General features: G+C 41.3%; 1 protein-coding gene across 14 annotated transcripts in view; it reads left to right on the top strand.

The window, feature by feature from the left end:
* Window positions 1-20,795, top strand: part of SIPA1L1 (signal induced proliferation associated 1 like 1) — a 413,448-nt gene that overhangs the window by 356,745 nt on the left and 35,908 nt on the right. For 11 of the 14 annotated variants that reach the window (XM_036913312.2, XM_036913315.2, XM_057488341.1 and 8 more), the window contains 2 exons: window positions 15,410-15,559; window positions 19,789-19,913. The exons of 1 other annotated variant lie outside the window; for it this stretch is intronic. In XM_036913312.2, the coding sequence (XP_036769207.2) occupies window positions 15,410-15,559; window positions 19,789-19,913 (275 nt within the window). The remainder of the gene's footprint in view (window positions 1-15,409; window positions 15,560-19,788; window positions 19,914-20,795) is intronic. 2 more of the 14 variants (XM_057488348.1, XM_057488347.1) reach the window with 1 other exon arrangement.

Genomic DNA, 20,795 nt, shown 5'->3' with positions numbered 1-20,795 from the left:
TAGTTTGCAAATGGTTTCGACTTCCATCACAGAACTCAAAATCTCTGAAATCCAGGAGCATTAGGATCGGTAGATCTGTGGGAAGAGAAAGTAGATCGTGTTGTGGTGGTCTTCTCTTCTAGCTTAGGGCACTGTAAGGAGAGGATGCAGACCTCTGAGAACACTTGAGGAAGGTGCCGTTGCTGAGCCTCTCTGAGCAGAAGCCAGCATGGTGTGCTGTATTTTGTTGTCTACTTCCCTTCTTTTTTGTTTGTATAATGGGATGGGGAATTGCAATATAATGAATTTTAAGAAACATATTTGGTCATTCAGATGACCAAAAAGATACCTCTCAGGTATATTTGGTCTTCGTGCACAGTTCATGAAAACACTTCGGAGCCTTAAAGGTGGAATGGGTGTCTTCTCATGTTAGTGAGAGACTTTTGGACCCCATCCAAGGGCCAGTACTGGTGATTGATTCAGCCAATGGCCAATGACCAAGTCAATTATGACTGTAGTGAAACCCTCACAAAAACCCAAGAGAAGAGCATTTCTTTCTCTTTTGCATCTTGCTTCTCTGCTGGAGAGAGCTTTCATGCTTGGGGAACCAGAACATTTCCACATGCCACTGAGCCAGGCCCTAAGCCTCAGGCTGTTTTCTGTGATTCTGACCAACCAGCTACAGATTGGAGGTTCCAACGACCTCCCCATTAGGCTTTCAATTTTTAATCTAATTCTATCAGTTCTTTTGAACTGTGGCAAAACAAATAAACAGAGATGTTATTTGGGCATGCCCTTGTATGCCTGCTGATCAGGGTCTTCAGGATCATCTTGGACAGCACCACTGCTCTGTGCTTCCATTATCTAACAGATGAGGTTTATGCTTCCTCAGTTTACCATTGCAAGAACCTTACCCTGCAAGACCCACCCATCCTTATGGTCACAACTCCCACCAACCTCCCACCTATGATAGTGCTCTAGCCAAACATGTCATCATGCTGGTGGCCACATAAACCTACACTTGCCTGGGTCCTCACTCTTGACTTTTGTGAAAATCCTTGGTTTTCTATGAGACCCATTTCAGTGCGTTTTTTCATAAAACTTCCTTTTAACTAGTTATCCCAAGATTTGACTTCTGACCTGTCTGAGCCCCTCCATGCTCTATTTGTACTGCCCTTATGACAGTTACATTTTACTTTTGTTTCATTTAAAAACTATGGGTCATTATTATTGAGCTAATGCTCTGTGCCAAGCTCTATTGAAAGCCCTTCATGTAAATTTTCTCAGTTAATCCACCCAACAGCCCAGTAAGTCAGTTGCCATGTACCCCTTTGACAGATAAATTGCCCAGGGATTGGGAGATGAAATAATTTGTGCAAAGTCATAGCTGGTTAGTGGTGGAGCTGAGATAGTGTCAAGGCCATTGGACTCCAGAAGCCCTATTTTAGCCACCACACTACATGAATGAAATCTACCACCATACATAGACAGCACTTAAGGAATACTTATGGAACAAACGTGTGTGTGTGTGTGTGTGTTAAGGGGGGCCAGCCCCATGCCCGGCAACCCGGATGGGCTTCATGGGCACGCATCCTTGCAGCTGCACAGGGCCCCATGCTTAAAAGGGTCCCTGGTGGGTTTAATGCTCTGCTGTTGCCATCTTGAAATTTGTAATGCTGTTTCAACAAGAGGATCCACATTTTCATTTTGCACCAAGTCCAACAAATTATGTAGCTGGACCTGCGTGCAATCCATTTTTATTTTTCTATTCTTTAAAATCACCCTTAAGTATAAAATTGACTCTTCTTAAGAGGTGCCCATGACGTGTGCCAGGCTGTGAACTTCCAACAGGTTGCCAACTGCTGTGAAGTGATGATCCATTGATCTTGGTGTGATGAATTGCCATATTTCCCTAACCGTGCAAGAAAATTATTCTTTGTTGTCAACTGACCTTGTCACAGGAGGCTCATCTAAACAGGATTTCCATGATGCAGTCTGAACAGCTGACAGGAATTGTATGGTCAGAAAGCCAGGGATAGCTCTGGTTCACAAAGTACACTTGGAAGAGATGAAAAGACAGAGGGAAAAGTTGCTTGAATTTGGACACAATTTGTTCTAACTCTAGTCTGGATATAGCATGCAAATTACAGTATCTTGAATCATGTGAACATACACCCAGACGCATATATATATATATATATATATATATATATATATATATATATATATATATATATATATACACTTTTTTTTTTCTTTACTATAATTCTAGAAGAATTCTTGTTGATACACACTGCTGAACACAGACTTTAACTTGGTGTGCTCTCTGGGTGAATAGCATTTTAATTGCTAAGTTGTGGTAAAATGCTGTGCTTAATTATGGACTCAAGTATCTAATTTGTCAGTCATTGCTGCTATTTGAAACCCTCTGGGTTGTTTTTACCATCGTTCTACTGTGTGCACTTGAGTTACAGAGGGCTTTATCTCCTTGGACACATCTGAGCAGTGCTGTCACTTTAGAGTAAAAAGCAGGAAATGGGCAGGAAATGGAGGCATAATTAAATCTATACATATCTACTCAGGAAAAAGTTTCATCATCAACTACTTGAATACTGAGAATTCCTTACCCATAAATTAATATAATTAATCACAACCTGAGAGATCGATTTAATAAGAATCTATGAATGGTAACACTGCGTGTGTAGTCATAGCTATGAGTTGAGTCATGGCAAGTGTGTGATGAGGTAGGGGTTATTTTATTAGAAGTCTGGAATTTTTTGATGATTCTTGGCTCCCTTTTATCCTGGTGTGAGAATGCTTCTGGGAAAATGAGGAACTAATACTGATCTTGGACCATATCTTCCTAAATGTCCATCCCACTCCATTCTTTGTTTTCACACGCCATGAAATGCATTGCATATAAATGAAAAGCTGGTGTCAGGCAGAGTCCTGCAGACGATAGAAGTGTTGTCTATCTGCTGCTGCTGACTTTTTCAATTGCCGCATTCTTTGTACAATCAAAAAGCCTTGGTGTTTTATTTCTGCAGCAGGAAATAAGAGGGAACCCCAGAGAGCATTTAATATCAGTTACTTTAAAAATATTTAGTTTCTCCTTGGCTAAATTTATAAAAATGTAGGGAAAAGAATACTGAAATTAATACTGAAAGGTATAGTCATTTCCTTTCTGACAGTAACCACAGCATTCTTTTTTTGTGTGTGTGTAGATAATTATTTTTTATTGAAGGGTAGTTGACACACAGTATTACATTACATTAGTTTCAGGTGTACAACACAGTGATTCAACATTTATATACATGATAATTCTAGGTACCAGCTATCACCATACCAAGTTGTTAGAATACTTTGACTATATTCCTTATGCTATACATTACATCCCGGTTACTTATTTATTTTACAATTGGAAGTGTGTACTCTTTTTTTTTTGGTGAGGGCATCTCTCATATTTATTGATCAAATGGTTGTTAACAACAATAAAATTCTGTATAGGGGAGTCAATGCTCAATGCACAATCATTAATCCACCCCAAGCCTAATTTTCGTCAGTCTCCAATCTTCTGAAGCATAACGAATAAGTTCTTACATGGAGAACAAATTCTTACATAGTGAATAAGTTACATGGTGAACAGTACAAGGGCAGTCATCACAGAAACTTTCGGTTTTGCTCATGCATTATGAACTATAAACAGTCAGTTCAAATATGAATACTCACTTGATTTTTATACTTGATTTATATGTGAATACCACATTTTTCTCTTTATTATTATTATTTTTAATAAAATGCTGAAATGGTAGGTAGATACAAGATAAAGGTAGAAAACATAGTTTAGTGTTGTAAGAGCAAATGTAGATGATCAGGTGTGTGCCTGTAGACTATGTGTTAATCCAAGCTAGACACGGGTAATAAAACATCCACGTAAGCAGGACATTTCTCTCAGAACAGGGGGGGTGAGGTTTTAAGCCTCACCTCTGTTGATCCCCAATTTCTCACCTGATGGCCCCCCTGCGACTGTGCCTGTCTTAGGTTGTTCCTCCCTTGAGGAATCTTACCCGTCTCTGGCTAACCAGTCATCTTCCGGGGCCATACAGGGAAATGTAAAGTTGGTAAGTGAGAGAGAAGCCTTATTGTTTGAAAAGGTTAGCTTTTTACTTCTTTGCAGATTTATGCCTGTGGCTTCTATGCCCAGCATTTGTCTTGAGGTATCTTTACCACTTGGAAGAATTATGATACTCGGTAAATTTGATATGAGGCATGAATTCTATTTAAGGGTTGTAATTAGGAAGGAAGAAGAAAAGCTATAGAAGTAGCAGGCGGAAGAAAACATGGGAAGATTGATTATTTCTTTGACATATCTTCTTGTAGAGTAACTTCAGCATGTATAGGTTTTAAGCTACTACTTAAATTGCGCACACACATTAGCATAATAGGAGTATAGTTACATAACCTAAGCATACCTGTAATTACCAGCCATCTCCAGTGAAACCAAGAAAACCAGTTAGGCACCTTAGGCATTTGTGAAAACTTACCTATGATATGGTGGATATTGTCCAACTGAACTTGAACAGTCTGAGAGAAATCAGACAAATTAAAACAACCCATTCCTGGGGACTGTTCACATCCCATATGTTCTTTTAACAGTAAATAGTCTGTACTTGTAAGATTTTGGAGCGCTGCAATTTGCACTTCTCCTAATTCTTGTTTGAGTTCCAACAGTATAGATCCAGTCAAATTTGTTGTTTTACTGTATGCACAGGCCAGCTTAGATATCTCCTTCCTCATTCCCATGGCAAGTCCAGGAACTGGTGGGATGAGTGCATCTACAGCTGTAGCAGTGCGTGGATCTTTGTTGGGGTTTTTTGATGATCATCTTCTGGCATGAGTCTTCCAGAGAGTGCTGATGTTGGAAGTTCTTTTTCATATCGTATCTTAGTTCATTTTCGGGGTAGCCCAATTAGGCTTTGATCCTCTGTATAAACACAAACAGACCCTTTGCCTACACTTTTATATGCCCTTTATACCCTTGTGTAGAACTCATTGGAGGTCACCACACAGGAACAGCCTTCTTTTTTTTTTTTTTTTTTTTTTTTGTTACCATTCATCTACACTTACACGACGAATATTATGTTTACTAGGCTCTCCCCTATACCAGGTCCCCCCTATAAACCCCTTTACAGTCACTATCCATCAGCATAGCAAAATGTTGTAGAATCACTACTTGCCTTCTCTGTGTTGTACAGCCCTCCCCTTACTCCCACCCCCCCATGCATGCTAATCTTAATACCCCCCTTCTTCTTCCCCCCCCTTATCCCTCCCTACCCACCCATCCTCCCCAGTCCCTTTCCCTTTGGTACCTGTTAGTCCATTCTTGGGTTCTGTGATTCTGCCGCTGTTTTGTTCCTTCAGTTTTTCCTTTGTTCTTATATTCCACAGATGAGTGAAATCATTTGGTATTTCTCTTTCTCCGCTTGGCTTGTTTCACTGAGCATAATACCCTCCAGCTCCATCCATGTTGCTGCAAATGATTGGATTTGCCCTTTTCTTATGGCTGAGTAGTATTCCATTGTGTATATGTACCACATCTTCTTTATCCATTCATCTATCGATGGACATTTAGGTTGCTTCCAATTCTTGGCTATTGTAAATAGTGCTGCAATAAACATAAGGGTGCATTGGTCTTTCTCAAACTTGATTGCTGCATTCTTAGGGTAAATTCCTAGGAGTGCAATTCCTGGGTCAAATGGTAAGTCTGTTTTGAGCATTTTGATGTACCTCCATACTGCTTTCCACAATGGTTGAACTAATTTACATTCCCACCAGCAGTGTAGGAGGGTTCCCCTTTCTCCACAGCCTCGCCAGCATTTGTTGTTGTTTGTCTTTTGGATGGCAGCCATCCTTACTGGTGTGAGGTGATACCTCATTGTAGTTTTAATTTGCATTTCTCTGATAATTAGCGATGTGGAGCACCTTTTCATGTGTCTATTGGCCATCTGTATTTCTTTTTTGGAGAACTGTCTGTTCAGTTCCTCTGCCCATTTTTTAATTGAGTTATTTGTTTTTTGTTTGTTGAGGCAAGTGAGCTCTTTATATATTCTAGACGTCAAGCCTTTATCGGATCTGTCATTTTCAAATATATTCTCCCATACTGTAGGGTTCCTTTTTGTTCTACTGATGGTGTCTTTTGCTGTACAGAAGCTTTTCAGCTTAATATAGTCCCACTTGTTCATTTTTGCTGTTGTTTTCCTTGCCCGGGGAGATATGTTCAAGAAGAGGTCACTCATGTTTATGTCTAAGAGGTTCTTGCCTATGTTTTCTTCCAAGAGTTTAATGGTTTCATGACTTACATTCAGGTCTTTGATCCATTTTGAGTTTACTTTTGTATATGGGGTTAGACAATGGTCCAGTTTCATTGTCCTACATGTAGCTGTCCAGTTTTGCCAGCACCATCTGTTGAAGAGACTGTCATTTCGCCATTGTATGTCCATGGCTCCTTTATCAAATATTAATTGACCATATATGTCTCGGTTAATGTCTGGATTCTCTATTCTGTTCCATTGGTCTGTGGCTCTGTTCTTGTGCCAGTACCAAATTGTCTTGATTACTATGGCTTTGTAGTAGAGCTTGAAGTTGGGGAGTGAGATCCCCCCTACTTTATTCTTCTTTCTCAGAATTGCTTTGGCTATTCGGGGTGTTTGGTGTTTCCATATGAATTTTTGAATTATTTGTTCCAGTTCATTGAAGAATGTTGCTGGTAGTTTCATAGGGATTGCATCAAATCTGTATATTGCTTTGGGCAGGAAGGCAGTCTAGGACGATATTAATTCTTCCTAGCCACGAGCATGGGATGAGTTTCCATCTGTTAGTGTCCCCTTTAATTTCTCTTAAGAGTGACTTGTAGTTTTCAGAGTATAAGTCTTTCACTTCTTTGGTTAGGTTTATTCCTAGGTATTTTATTTTTTTTGTTGCAATTGTGAATGGAGTTGTTTTCCTGATTTCTCTTTCTGTTGGTTCATTGTTAGTGTATAGGAAAGCCACAGATTTCTGTGTGTTGATTTTGTATCCTGCAACTTTGCTGTATTCCGATATCAGTTCTAGTAGTTTTGGGTTGGAGTCTTTAGGGTTTTTTATGTACAGTATCATGTCATCTGCAAATTGTGACAGTTTAGCTTCTTCTTTACCAATCTGGATTCCTTGTATTTGTTTGTTTTGTCTGATTGCCGTGGCTAGGACCTCCAGTACTATGTTAAACAACAGTGGGGAGAGTGGGCATCCCTGTCTAGTTCCCTATCTCAAAGGAAATGCTTTCAGCTTCTCGCTGTTCAATATAATGTTAGCTGTGGGTTTATCATAGATGGCCTTTATTATGTTGAGGTACTTGCCCTCTATTCCCATTTTGCTGAGAGTTTTTATCATGAATGGATGTTGAACTTTGTCAAATGCTTTTTCAGCATCTATGGAGATGATCATGTGGTTTTTGTCTTTCTTTTTGTTGATGTGGTGGATGATGTTGATGGACTTTCGAATGTTGTACCATCCTTGCATCCCTGGGATGAATCCCACTTGGTCATGGTGTATGATCCTTTTGATGTATTCTTGAATTCGGTGTGCTAATATTTTGTTGAGTATTTTTGCATCTACGTTCATCAGGGATATTGGTCTGTAGTTTTCTTTTTTGGTGGGGTCTTTGCCTGGTTTTGGTATTAGGGTGATGTTAGCTTCATAGAATGAGTTTGGGAGTATCCCCTCCTCCTCCATTTTTTGGAAAACTTTAAGGAGAATGGGTATTATATCTTCCCTGTATGTCTGATAAAATTCCAAGGTAAATCCATCTGGCCCGGGGGTTTTGTTCTTTGGTAGTTTTTTGATTACCGCTTCAATTTCGTTGCTGGTAATTGGTCTGTTTAGATTTTCTGTTTCTTCCTGGGTCAATCTTGGAAGGTTATATTTTTCTAGGAAGTTGTCCATTTCTCCTAGGTTTCCCAGCTTGTTAGCATATAGGTTTTCATAGTATTCTCCAATAATTCTTTGTATATCCGTGGGGTCCGTTGTGATTTTCCCTTTCTCGTTTCTGATACTGTTGATTTGTGTTGACTCTCTTTTCTTCTTAATAAGTCTGGCTAGAGGCTTATCTATTTTGTTTATTTTCTCGAAGAACCAGCTCTTGGTTTCATTGATTTTTGCTATTGTTTTATTCTTCTCAATTTTATTTATTTCTTCTCTGATCTTTATTATGTCCCTCCTTCTGCTGACCTTAGGCCTCATCTGTTCTTCTTTTTCCAATTTCGATAATTGTGACATTAGACCATTCATTTGTGATTGCTCTTCCTTTTTTAAATATGCTTGGATTGCTATATACTTTCCTCTTAAGACTGCTTTTGCTGTGTCCCACAGAAGTTGGGGCTTAGTGTTGTTGTTGTCATTTGTTTCCATATATTGCTGGATCTCCATTTTGATTTGGTCATTGATCCATTGATTATTTAGGAGCGTGTTGTTAAGCCTCCATGTGTTCGTGAGCCTCTTTGCTTTCTTTGTACAGTTTATTTCTAGTTTTATGCCTTTGTGGTCTGAAAAGTTGGTTGGTAGGATTTCAATCTTTTGGAATTTTCTGAGGCTCTTTTTGTGGCCTAGTATGTGGTCTATTCTGGAGAATGTTCCATGTGCACTTGAGAAGAATGTATATCCCGCTGCTTTTGGATGTAGAGTTCTATAGATGTCTATTAGGTCCATCTGCTCTACTGTGTTGTTCAGTGCTTCCGTGTCCTTACTTATTTTCTGCCCAGTGGATCTATCCTTTGGGGTGAGTGGTGTGTTGAAGTCTCCTAGAATGAATGCATTGCAGTCTATATCCCCCTTTAGTTCTGTTAGTATTTGTTTCACATATGCTGGTGCTCCTGTGTTGGGTGCATATATATTTAGAATGGTTATATCCTCTTGTTTGACTGAGCCCTTTATCATTATGTAGTGTCCTTCTTTATCTCTTGTTACTTTCTTTGTTTTGAAGTCTATTTTGTCTGATATTCATACTGCAACCCCTGCTTTCTTCTCGCTGTTGTTTGCCTGAAATATGTTTTTCCATCCCTTGACTTTTAGTCTGTGCATGTCTTTGGGTTTGAGGTGAGTTTCTTGTAAGCAGCATATAGATGGGTCTTGCTTTTTTATCCATTCTATTACTCTGTGTCTTTTGATTGGTGCATTCAGTCCATTAACATTTAGGGTGACTATTGAAAGATATGTACTTATTGCCATTGCAATAAATTTAAATTCGTGGTTACCAAAGGTTCAAGGTTAGCCTCTTTAGTATCTTACTGCCTAACTTAGCTCACTTATGGAGCTGTTATATACACTGTCTGGAGATTCTTTTCTTCTCTCCCTTCTTGTTCCTCCTCCTCGATTCTTCATATGTTGGGTGTTTTGTGCTGTGCTCTTTCTAGGAGTGCTCCCATCTAGAGCAGTCCCTGTAAGATGTTCTGTAGAGGTGGTTTGTGGGAAGCAAATTCCCTCAGCTTTTGTTTGTCTGGGAATTGTTTTATCCCACCATCATATTTGAATGATAGTCGTGCTGGATACAGTATCCTTGGTTCAAGGCCCTTCTGTTTCATTGCATTAAATATATCATGCCATTCTCTTCTGGCCTGTAGGGTTTCTGTCAAGAAGTCTGATGTTAGCCTGATGGGTTTCCCTTTATAGGTGACCTTTTTCTCTCTAGCTGCCTTTAAAACTCTTTCCTTGTCCTTGATCTTTGCCGTTTTAATTATTATGTGTCTTGGTGTTGTCCTCCTTGGATCCTTTCTGTTGGGGGTTCTGTGTATTTCTGTGGTCTGTTCGATTATTTCCTCCCCCAGTTTGGAGAAGTTTTCAGCAATTATTTCTTCCAAGATACTTTCCATCCCTTTTCCTCTCTCTTCTTTTTCTGGTACCCCTATAATACGGATATTGTTCCTTTTGAATTGGTCACACAGTTCTCTTAATATTGTTTCATTCCTGTAGATCCTTTTATCTCTCTCTATGTCAGCTTCTATGCGTTCCTGTTCTCTGGTTTCAATTCCATCAATGTCCTCTTGCATCCTATCCATTCTACTTATAAACCCTTCCAGAGTTTGTTTCATTTCTGTGATCTCCTTTCTGGCATCTGTGATCTCCCTCCGGATTTCATCCCATATCTCTTGCATATTTCTCTGCATCTCTGTCAGCATGTTTATGATTTTTATTTTGAATTCTTTGTCTGGAAGACTGGTTAGGTCTGTCTCCTTCTCTGGTGTTGCCTCTGTGATCTTGGTTTGCCTGTAATTTTGTCTTTTCATGGTGATAGGAATAGTCTGCAGAACTGGGACGAGTGACGGCTGGAAGAGCTTCCCTTCTTGTTAGTTTGTGGCCCTCCTCTCCTGGGAGAACAGCGACCTCTAGCGGCTTGTGCTGGGCAGCTGCGCGCAGACAGGGTTTCTGCTTCCTGCCCGGCTGCTATGGAGTTAATCTCCGCTGTTGCTGTGGGCGTGGCCTGGCTCCGGCTCCTGCTCCAAAGTGGAGGAGTCGCTTTGAAGGGGGAGCGGCTTATCTCTGTAAAGGGCCTCCATGCTCCCTGCAGCCCAGGGGATTAGGGTGCCCAGAGATCCCCGGATTCCCTACCTCTGGATTAAGTGTCCTGCCCTGCCCCTTTAAGTCTTCCAAAAAAGCACTCGGCAAAACAAAATAAGGACCACAAAAGAAAAGAAAAATTTTTTTAATTAAAAAAGTAAAAAAAAAGAAATTAAAAATGGCCGCTCATTTTTCTTTATTCTCTGGCGCCAGCCTCAGGCATCTGCTCACTAGTCTTGCTGCCCTGTTTCTCCAGTATTGGGGTCCCTATCCCTTTAAGACTTCCAAAAAGCGCTCCCCAAAACAAAACAGCAAAAAAAAAAAAAAAAGTGGCCACTCGCTTTTCTTTTGTCCTCCAGCGCCAGGCCTCCGGTACCCTCTCACCGTTCTTGCTGCCCTGTTTTCCTAGTATCCAGGGCCCTGCACTCTGGCCCGGATGGCTGGGGCTGGGTGTTCGGCAGTCCTGGGCTCCGTCTCCCTCCTGCTCTGCCTGCTCTTCTCCCGCCGGGAGCTGGGGGGAGGGGCGCTCGGCTCCCGCAGGGCCGGGGCTTATATCTTACCCCCTTCGCGAGGCGCTGGGTTCTCTCAGGTGCGGATGTGGTCTGGATATTGTCCTGTGTCCTCTGGTCTTTATTCTAGGAAGAGTTGTCTTTGCTATATTTTCATAGATATATGTGGTTTGGGGAGGAGATTTCCGCTGCTCTACTCAAGCCACCATCTTGGCTCCTGTCTTGCACAGCATTCTTAAAAAGAGTATTTCTTATATTCCACAGAATTGAAAGATATCACAGCAGCTGAAAGATGTATTAATCTCGGAGTCCTCTAAACCTATTGGACATTACTGTGCAAATGTCTGGGGCTTGTGAAGACTAAGAGAAAGCAGAAAGATCTGGGTTTATCTCAGAAGAAAAGACTTGTAATCTTGCACTAACTGGCCACTGGCCTCAGGAACCCTTAAAATAAGAGTGGGGTGGGGATGGAGATTCAAGAGGTCAGTATGCTGGCTTGCCTGTGGCGAATTTTAGGGGCCCTCCTTTTCAAGGTAACAGGACATCAATCAGCCCAATTTCAGTAATGATCAGCCGCAGTCTATTTCTGACAGAAGTGGACTCTTCCAGTGCCAAGCAAGCAGTACCTCCCTCTCCCTAAACCAGGACTGCTCAAGTAATATCTGGGTGACAGTATCAAATTCAGAGGTTTTTTGAATGAACAGTAAGTCATCAGAATAAGGGCTAATTCTGAAAAAATTTTTTGCCCCACCATACATACATCTAGAGTCATAAAAAACATTTGGTGTCATTCCATCAGTTGCTGTGTGTTCTGTGTGTGAACAGTGAGAAAACAGAGCCACTATTGAGTTATATAAATGCAGAAAAGGGTTGAGTGGGGGTGAATGCTGGCCTTCTGGAAATGCTATTTTTTCACTTTGGGGTAACTCCAGGAACCAAGTAGAATTTTCTGATACACTTGCCAAATAAAAGAGCTGAGGTTGAGAACTAGCATGAGATATTTTAGGTAAATGTATGTTTCGGAGAGCAAAGGAAGAAAAGCTCTAAATACAAATATAAAAGCTATATCCTGACTTTTCCTATGGAGGCATGTTGTCACTTCCTCATAGAGGCATAAACATTTTAACATTCACCATAAATATAATTCATTGCATTTTTACCCTGAAGACAGTTAAAAAATCAGCAGGCCCCCAGATGTTGCATTGGCCCCAACCATGTTAACATTCTACTGTCTCTCCTTTTTTTCCCCTTCTTCTGTAACACCTCCTCCTCTTCCCAGTAAGAAAATCAGAGCAGCTACAAAATGAAATTATACATGAAGTTTCTTTGTCTTAGGTGCATATAAAAGCCAAAGTCTTAGAGCAGAAACCTTGTTACATTTGGAATCATGCTGTTCTTTAATCCTTACCTGGTTTTCTTTCTTTGTAACCCACTCTTTCCATTTCTTCCTTATGCCAGTGCCCTTCCCAGTACTTAGGAACAAATAGTGAGAAATATGGGAGATGGAAAAGAATAAAGGGATATCCATTTTATGGCACCCAGATACATGTCTTAATATTTCTCTCCTCCAAACACATTACCCAAAGTAGAGATGAGCTAGTGTTCCAAGACCCCACTAGTCTCTGACCATGTCATAGCCTCCCTACCCTCTCCTGAGCCTGGCATCTTAGGATGCCAGCTGTGTGGTTGGGCTGTATTTCTGTGAGTCTATGTAGCAATAGCAGTGTTTGTGAAAAAAAGCCCTAGCATCCTTGGTGTCCTTATTGTCCCATTTCACATTACCTAGAGTAGATCTTGTTGAGACATTCTCTCACCATGTATGTCAGATTGATGATATGCACAAGGGGTCTGGGTAAAATTCCATCATCCATTTTTTCTTGCAGTTAAGAAGTCATTTAACTTTGAGTCTGTAATCATTGTTTTTAGTATAATAATCACCAATTTTGGTACTTTATTATTAGCGACCAGTTGTTTTTCAACAGATGTAGACCTGCCATGGTTGAGAACCCCTGGCATGGCATGGGGCATCTGATGAACTATGGCCCTTATCCTGAACCCACCTAATGTTCCTCGTTTTCTGCACTGCTCATAGCAATTCTCCTTCATTTAACAAATATGTATTAAGCAACCAGAGATGTAAAGATAAGTAAGGCCCAGTCCTGCACCTTAAGGACAGAACCCAGTTGGGGAGATAGACACACATGAGACAAGCCATTCTGTAGGACACACTGGGGTGCAAAGAACAGACTGGAGTGGGACTTGAAGAGGTTCTAACTATCTGTGAATTCAGAGATACGGTGTAGAAATGAGGCTGTGGAGAAAAAATATCTTCTGTGAGCAAGAAAGGGAGAGAAGGCATTCCAAGCATAGAGGACAAGATGAGTCAAGTACGGTCTGGTGGCCGAGTCTGAGCTCTGCGGCGCGGAATGTAGGCGTCCAGACTGTGGGTGCGGTGAAGGGCCTGGAGAGGAGGGTGGGCCCAGGTGAGGTGGCCCTACAGCTGGGAGAGGGCGCCAGGGCCTTGGTCCTCTGTCCTGTGGTAACAGGGAGGTGTGGGGAGGCCATCAGTCAGACGGCTTGGGGTGGTAGCAGGGCTGGGAGGAATGGGGCGGACGGAGCCTTGGGGTCGGAAGACCAGTTAGAGCACTGTTGTTCTGATCTGGGCTGGAAATGTGGGAATTTGGAGGACAATCGGCAGGTTAAGACCAGTTATCTTCAGTCTTTGTGTTTCAAGACCAGCACCCAGGGTGCCTGACACATAGTTTGTGCTCAGTAAATAGTTGAACTTAATTAGACAAATTGACTGTGGAAGCTAAGGGAAGGGCAGGGAAAAAAGATAGTAGCTTCAAGGTGTTTAGCTTGAGATAACAAATAGAGGGGGACAGGTTTGCAGTATTGAGTGGAGGGGAAATGGAAAAAACCTGTTAGTTTTTAAGCAGTTTGATTTGAATTGCCGCTGAGGGTGTTCAGTGGAGATGTCTAGGAGACAGCTGGAGATAACAGGTTTGTTGCTGAGGAGAGAGAGGGCTCTCAAGTCAGATCTGCCTTTTACACATAAATGGATTGGTGAGTCATGCTTTTTAGTATCTATCCTTATTCTTACGTTAGAAAAGCTTCTTGCGATCCTATTATCCCTTCTGCCAATTTCCTGTACCTGAAACCCCATCCTACCCTGCTGCAGAAGGTCTGTAGGTTTACTGTAGGAAAATGCCATATTTCAGTGAATCGGGTTTGGTACCAAGGCTTCAGAACTTTGCTTTGAGTATAAGATATGTTTATGTACAAGATCATCTAACCATGCAAACCCACCACGAACTGTCTTATTAAGAAAACACAGCCTTCCCTAGAGGACAGCAATAGTTTAGCATTGAATGTGGTGAACTTAGAATAAAGAGGCCTCATTTACTGAACAAATGATGTTATTCCAAACCCTTAGCTATCACGTGGAAAAACCTGTCCTGCTCCAAAGTCAAAGGCTGTGTGCCGGCATTCACTTCTCAAATAAAATATCATTATTATTAAGGTTTGGTGTGTGTCTAGTCACAGTGGTCTGCTGTGACTCATTGATCCCCAGGGGTTACTCTGTTGCGTCCTAGAGTAGAGGCAGTAAAGGGAAAAATACGTCTGTCCTGGCTGCAAAGCCCCGGTGTCTGTCTCTAGAGCCAGTCAGCAGAAGGATCCATAACTCTAGAAATAGATGTATTAGGTGGCTATGTGAAGCACACCCCTACTGCGCTATTATATAAATTCAGTAATTCTAATTAACTTCCATGACTGCAGTTCTAGGCATTTGTTCATTGGGGTTTTTATATGGTGATGCTACTACCATCAACCAGATTTATAAACACTGAAGAACAAAATCTGAATATTCAATCCAGACTTTGAGTAATGAAATTAGAAAACAAAGACGCATACAAAGAAAGCACCAGTCTCACTGTGGTCATGTACTCTGGGAGAACCGGTGTGAAAAACTGGAATTAATTGCTATGTTAATGTCATGGGGGTTCAGTTACTCTCTGCACTGCCATCTAAGGAAACTGCACAAGCAATTCAGCCCATTGAATTCTGGCAGCTTTTGGAAACATACATGGTTTTTTCCCCCTGTTATTTTTTGACACGTCCCTCCCCCGCCTCTTGAAGGCCTGCTTTCTAGCTCTTCCCTTAGGGAGTAGTTTTATGGGCAAGTTTCTTTTGTAGGCTTCCAGCTGGCTTCATTTTCACTATCTCCATGAAGTCCCTGCCTCTGTCACATTTATATGATATTATGCATAATGCATTGCCTCGGGATTTTCCCTTTGAATTGTTGACTTCATATTTTTGGTGTACACACACAGGCTATCTCCTGGCTCAGACATCTACGTGACAGTCTCATCCATGGCGTTAGCAAGATCCCAGCAGTGCCGGAACTCCCCTAGCAACCTGTCGTCATCCAGCGAGACTGGCTCTGGTGGGGGCACGTACAGACAAAAATCCATGCCCGAAGGGTGGGTATACCTGTGGGCCCATTGTACATGGTCCCAGTTGACATGCATCTTGCATCTATAATTCAGACATGTAAAATGGTTTCCATTCAGCCAGCCTTGATCAGTTCTCAAAAAAGCAAAGGGAAAATGCGGTTAATATTGCAGATGGAAAAATGTTTTAATGGCTGGTTAAATAATTTCTTAGGAATTTTATCATTCTTCTAGTCTCTTAAAGACTCAGTGGTAGAGAGATCAGATTATATCAGTTTCTCATTACATCTGTGTCATCTAGTTTAACGGTACAGATTTTGTCACTTCTTAATATTTCCCACAAAGTGAACTCAGTAGTCTACTGTGTTTGCACTGTTAGGAGTTTGTATCCCTATTCAAATGGGAGAAATGGTCGTCCTATCCAAAGCTTAAAATTATTACTCTCACATGTTAGAAATCTTCTGTGATTTCAGCCCTGTGGGTTGTTGATTTTGTTTTGTTTTTGTTTTTCATCTTTTTTGAAAACACTAAACACCCAAAAGTAACTCTTTGCTTCTGACAAGACTTACAAAGTGAAAAGCTAAACATGCATGATTTTAGAGGCTACTAAAATGGAAAAAAAAAAATGTTTGAAATGGCTGAAGCTAGGAAGTAATTAGCAGCAAAATACTACATGGCAAAACATGACATGGCACTCACAGGCCACCTTTGCCCAGAGGAGGAGTAAAAGAACCAGGAGACCTCCTGCTGGGGTGGCTCTTTGGGGCCTGGATGAAGACGTTGAAGCCACTTGAAAATCAGATGTGAGGTGTTTATAAAAATTGATGTTTCTATTCTAAGTTTTCCCCAAATGTTTTTTGAACAAAAGCACATAGGATTTGGCTACTTCCTTGGGATTTGACCATGTCATAACATAATCATGCTTACTAAGAATACTACCTAATGGGTGTTTTTCTATCTTACACTGTTTTGTTGGTGTTTACAGCTGTTAAGTTTGAGTTTTGTTGTTAAACGTTTATGTCAGCAGAAAGTAGGTAACAAAACCACCTAAAGGATGTTTCCCTCCTCTCTTCATCCCCCAGTATCTTCCCCAGGATTCCCTTGGTAGCCTTTCTAAAATACACATGTCTTACTTTAATTAACTAAGGGGCAATTAGAAAAATATTTTAGCTCTTATTCATGAGTCCCTGCAAAAGGTTTTATGAGTTAAGCATTATTATACCACACCACAAGCCCGATTGATTGTTTCCTGTTTTAAATAGTAGATTTTAAATGGCCTGGATTGACTTCAAAATAACAATTCACTGCAGCTTCACTGTTAGTACAGTAATAAAATATAAATGAGCAACCACCACCACGAAGGCAGTGTTCTTCTCTCACTGATACCCTTTAAATGTATGCCCAACATGTAAGTTGCAACATTAATGTTTTGGTAAATGTTAATGTCAGACACACGGTTCCAGTGCTCATGCTGTGCAGGTTTCCTAACAAGGTGGTGATTTCAACCTGATGTTTAGTACTAAACTAACCTTTCTGTGAGTGATAGGGTGTAACGTACTGTATTACGTCTTTTTTACCTGGAGTGATCTTTTACAAGATGATAGTACAGTGTTTTCCTCCAGCTACCAAGCAGTGATGCGCGAGACAGTGGCTCACTGTCCGGTTCAGGTACATTGCTCATGGGCCAGATGTGACCCTAAAGTGACCATTGCTAAGGGGAAAACGATTACATCTACTGCACAGCTTAGCCCAGGAAAAATAGATACATACAAGGTGACAGTGAAGCAGGAGTGTATGGAGACTGCTGCCAACTTACTGATGTCAAACTTTAAAAAGCTCAAAAGCATGAGCTTGCTGTTCTGTTGTCCTCCCTCTGCTTCCGGGGGCCCAGTGTGCGATGCGTCCCTGTGCACTCACCGGTGGGCAGATGATGAGACCGTCCAGTCGGTTGAGAGGGGAAATCTCATAGGCTGGTTAATATACCCTCTGCACCTGAGCGGGGGAGACAGGGCATCTGCACAAGTTTAGGGCAGGAATGAGAGATGGCAAAGCAACACTGCTGAAAAGACATCCTACCATCCTTGGAGATTTGTTTTTGGGCCACACCCTCAGGAATGTCACATAGGCAGGCCATGTCCAGAGGGAGGGGCAGCCTGTGTAAATGAGGTGTTTGGAGGTAGTGGTGTGAGGAGCATAACTGAGGGTAGAGAACCTGGAGATGAGGAATTGTGAAGGCTGGAGGCCACGACTGCTTTCCTCTGGCACTGCTGCGAGGGCGTCCAAACTTGGCTCTGAGGGCACCTGAGACCAATAACTGAAGGCTACAGAGAAGCCTGCAGCCCGTTATGAAGTAGATATTTCAAAGCAGTCAGCCTGCTCTGCAGAGAAGTGACTGGCATGCAAGCTGGAGTTCTTGGTCACCGACCATGTTTCATGTATCTGCCAAATGAGCACTTACTCCTTCAGATCTGAACTGTGACCACCAAACTACTAAGTGCTCCTCCAAACTAAGGGACAATCAAGCACTTCAAAAAGAGGCTGAATGTCGAATCAGGTTTTTCTGAGCTCATTAAGGATAGGATCTTTGTATCCCCAGTGCCCTCACACATAATAAATAAGGGGTGTGAGAACTGAAATTACAAGTTCATTGGATGAAAACGTTGCTCAAGGCAGAATTAAAGGCAGCCTTACTTTATCATGCATTTAAAACCAGACTGACCGAAAAGTGTCTGGCTTTAAATTCAGAGGTTTTAAAAGTTGTCTTTAGTTTCTATTGCTACTGAAAAGTAAAAATCATTCCAAGAATGATTGACTTAGTGATTTAACAGATTATCAAAGTTAAGAGAAACCTCTTAACTTAGAATCCATGTCTGACTTCTATTTGTGTGCCTTTTTGAAGAAGTCTTAATTTAGTGCAAATTTAGAGTAGGATCATAGGGCCAGTTTGAGCGTATTCATTCTAAACAAGGACTTTACTTGGGGAGGAGATGCCAAAGATTATAATTAGTGATTTTTTTAAACAGTTGCACTGGTTTTCATAAATCAGGGTTTTGTTTTTAATAATGGAAATTCTGTTCGGTGAGGCTTGAGACTGAGTTTGTAAATGATTATCATTTGTGCAAAAATGTAACAAGGGAGATGTTACAGTAGATGTTACTAAAATATTTTATAGCTTTATCTACTTTGCGAATGCTTTTACCCAGATTTTTTTTCTTCCTGGATCCATATGATGGAATTGCCATTTTACAAGTAAAGAAATGGAGACAAAACTTGGGTGACTTTAGGGGGTCAGCTAGCATGTGGCTCCAGGTCTTCTTTCTCCCAGTGGGTTCCTGCTCTTCCCAGTACACCACTTGCTGGTTCTCTCCAGGCATTTATCTGTCTGTAGCAAATGAGACACCTGTGTTATATGTATCATCAATTCAGACCCTGTTTTGTCTTTTATTGTATAGCTTATGCATGAGTTCATTAGTAACCACACAGATTCGTGAATTTCCAAATGCATCTTTGCATTTTATGCTCTCCCTTTTTCATGGGCTCAGTATTTACTTTGCAGATACCGATAAGGCATTAAGCATATATTATTGTTCTACACAGGGAAAAATAAAACTGGCTCATTAAATGACTAAAGGTTCTTTCCGGAAATAGACATTTGCCTTTACATATGCCAGTTTACCTACTTCCAAATTGCCTTTCACAAAGGCAATCTAAAATATACACATTTTCAAAGTGGTCCCGGTGAATGTAAATGATAGCAATCTTCGTCTTTCAGATCTCAGAGCAAGTGCTCAGAAAATACTTGTCCCAAGAATCATTGACTTAATGATTTAGCAGATGACCAAAGTTAAGAGAAACCCCTGAAATGTACCAATTGAAAAATACGCACAGAACGGGAGGATGGCGAAATTTTTCCTATGGCTGTGAATGAGTCTGAGCTTGGCTATACAGGGCTAAAAGATTTTGGTTTCTAATTCTATGTGCCTTAGGTCAACTCAGTCCTACATGGCTCCCTCCCTTGTGGACAGCATGTATATTTGGCATGCACACCCTTTCAGAATAGAGTGATGTATTTTGACCATAACACGCACAGTGCCATCACCCACGTACACATGCACGAGGATGAATACCCAAGCACAGGCATGAAAGCCAAACCAGTAGTACCTGCTGAGAGAGTTTAGCTCATTACACCCAGGACTCCTGCCCCTCCCGGGTGATGTCCCTGATGTTGTCTTTGCCTGTGTTTGGGGAAATGACCACAGGTTTGGAGTAAGCCGCAGATCCCCGGCCTCCATTGACAGACAGAATACCCAGTCAGATATTGGTGGCAGCGGAAAGTCCACACCCAGCTGGCAAAGAAGTGAAGATAGCATTGCCGACCAGATGGGTAAGTCACTAATTTCTGCAAAAAACAAGTTATTTTATACCAGGGTGACTCTGGCCACGTTGATGGTGTCAGCAAAGCATTCGTTACATAATACTGCCCTGGTTAATTAAATGTCAATCAAAAGTAAGTCTCAGTTAGACTATGAGTAAGTGAAAACAACAAAGAAGACCTGGGGGGAAATGGCGAGGAATTCTAAGTGACCCTGAATTTGAAAACAGGACAGAGGAATTATTCGGAGCACCAAGATGAAAATACTGGCTGCCAAACCCTGTGTGTGCTGAGTGCCTCCCCCTGCCTTGGCTGGTTGGTTTGCCCCAGTGGGAGTGCCCAGAGAGATTCATCAGTATGCCTAATGTCCAGTTTAAAAAAAAACACCAAACTGTGTACAAAGTGAGAAAGAGATATAGTTGTTTTGTCACATATGTAGCTTGATGAGGATCTCTTTCCTCCCTTCCTTGTGTCCCCACCGCCCAGGAAGCTGTCAGCTCAAGTTGCCTTGCAGTATAAAACAGCTGGATGGGAAAGATTTGCATTAGGGAGCCTTTATTTGCATTTATGGCACATTGCCCTTTCTCTTGCTATTGGTGCAGTTGTTCTACAACGACATCATAACACTAGTTGATACCATAAAATTTTGCCATGAAACAAGATTAAGTTTCAACCCAGTGGCACCAGGGATTTAGTGTCAAAACAGTTGATACATCAGGGACTTGAATTAGGTGAGGTATTTTCCTTTATCTTACCTCTAGTATTACCATCAGTGTGGGATAAAAAAGTAAAATTCAAGGCTGAAGAAGATAAACTTTAAAGGCAAAGACCCATCTTTTTATCTTTTCTGCAGATGCATTGTCTTGTTCTGTTCTAATGACTGTGCCCATGTAC

The sequence above is a fragment of the Manis pentadactyla genome, chromosome 11, assembly GCF_030020395.1.
Source record: "Manis pentadactyla isolate mManPen7 chromosome 11, mManPen7.hap1, whole genome shotgun sequence".
Classification (NCBI taxonomy): domain Eukaryota; kingdom Metazoa; phylum Chordata; class Mammalia; order Pholidota; family Manidae; genus Manis; species Manis pentadactyla.
The sequence above is the reverse complement of the archived record's forward strand: the minus strand, read 5'-3'. Positions and strand labels throughout refer to the sequence as shown.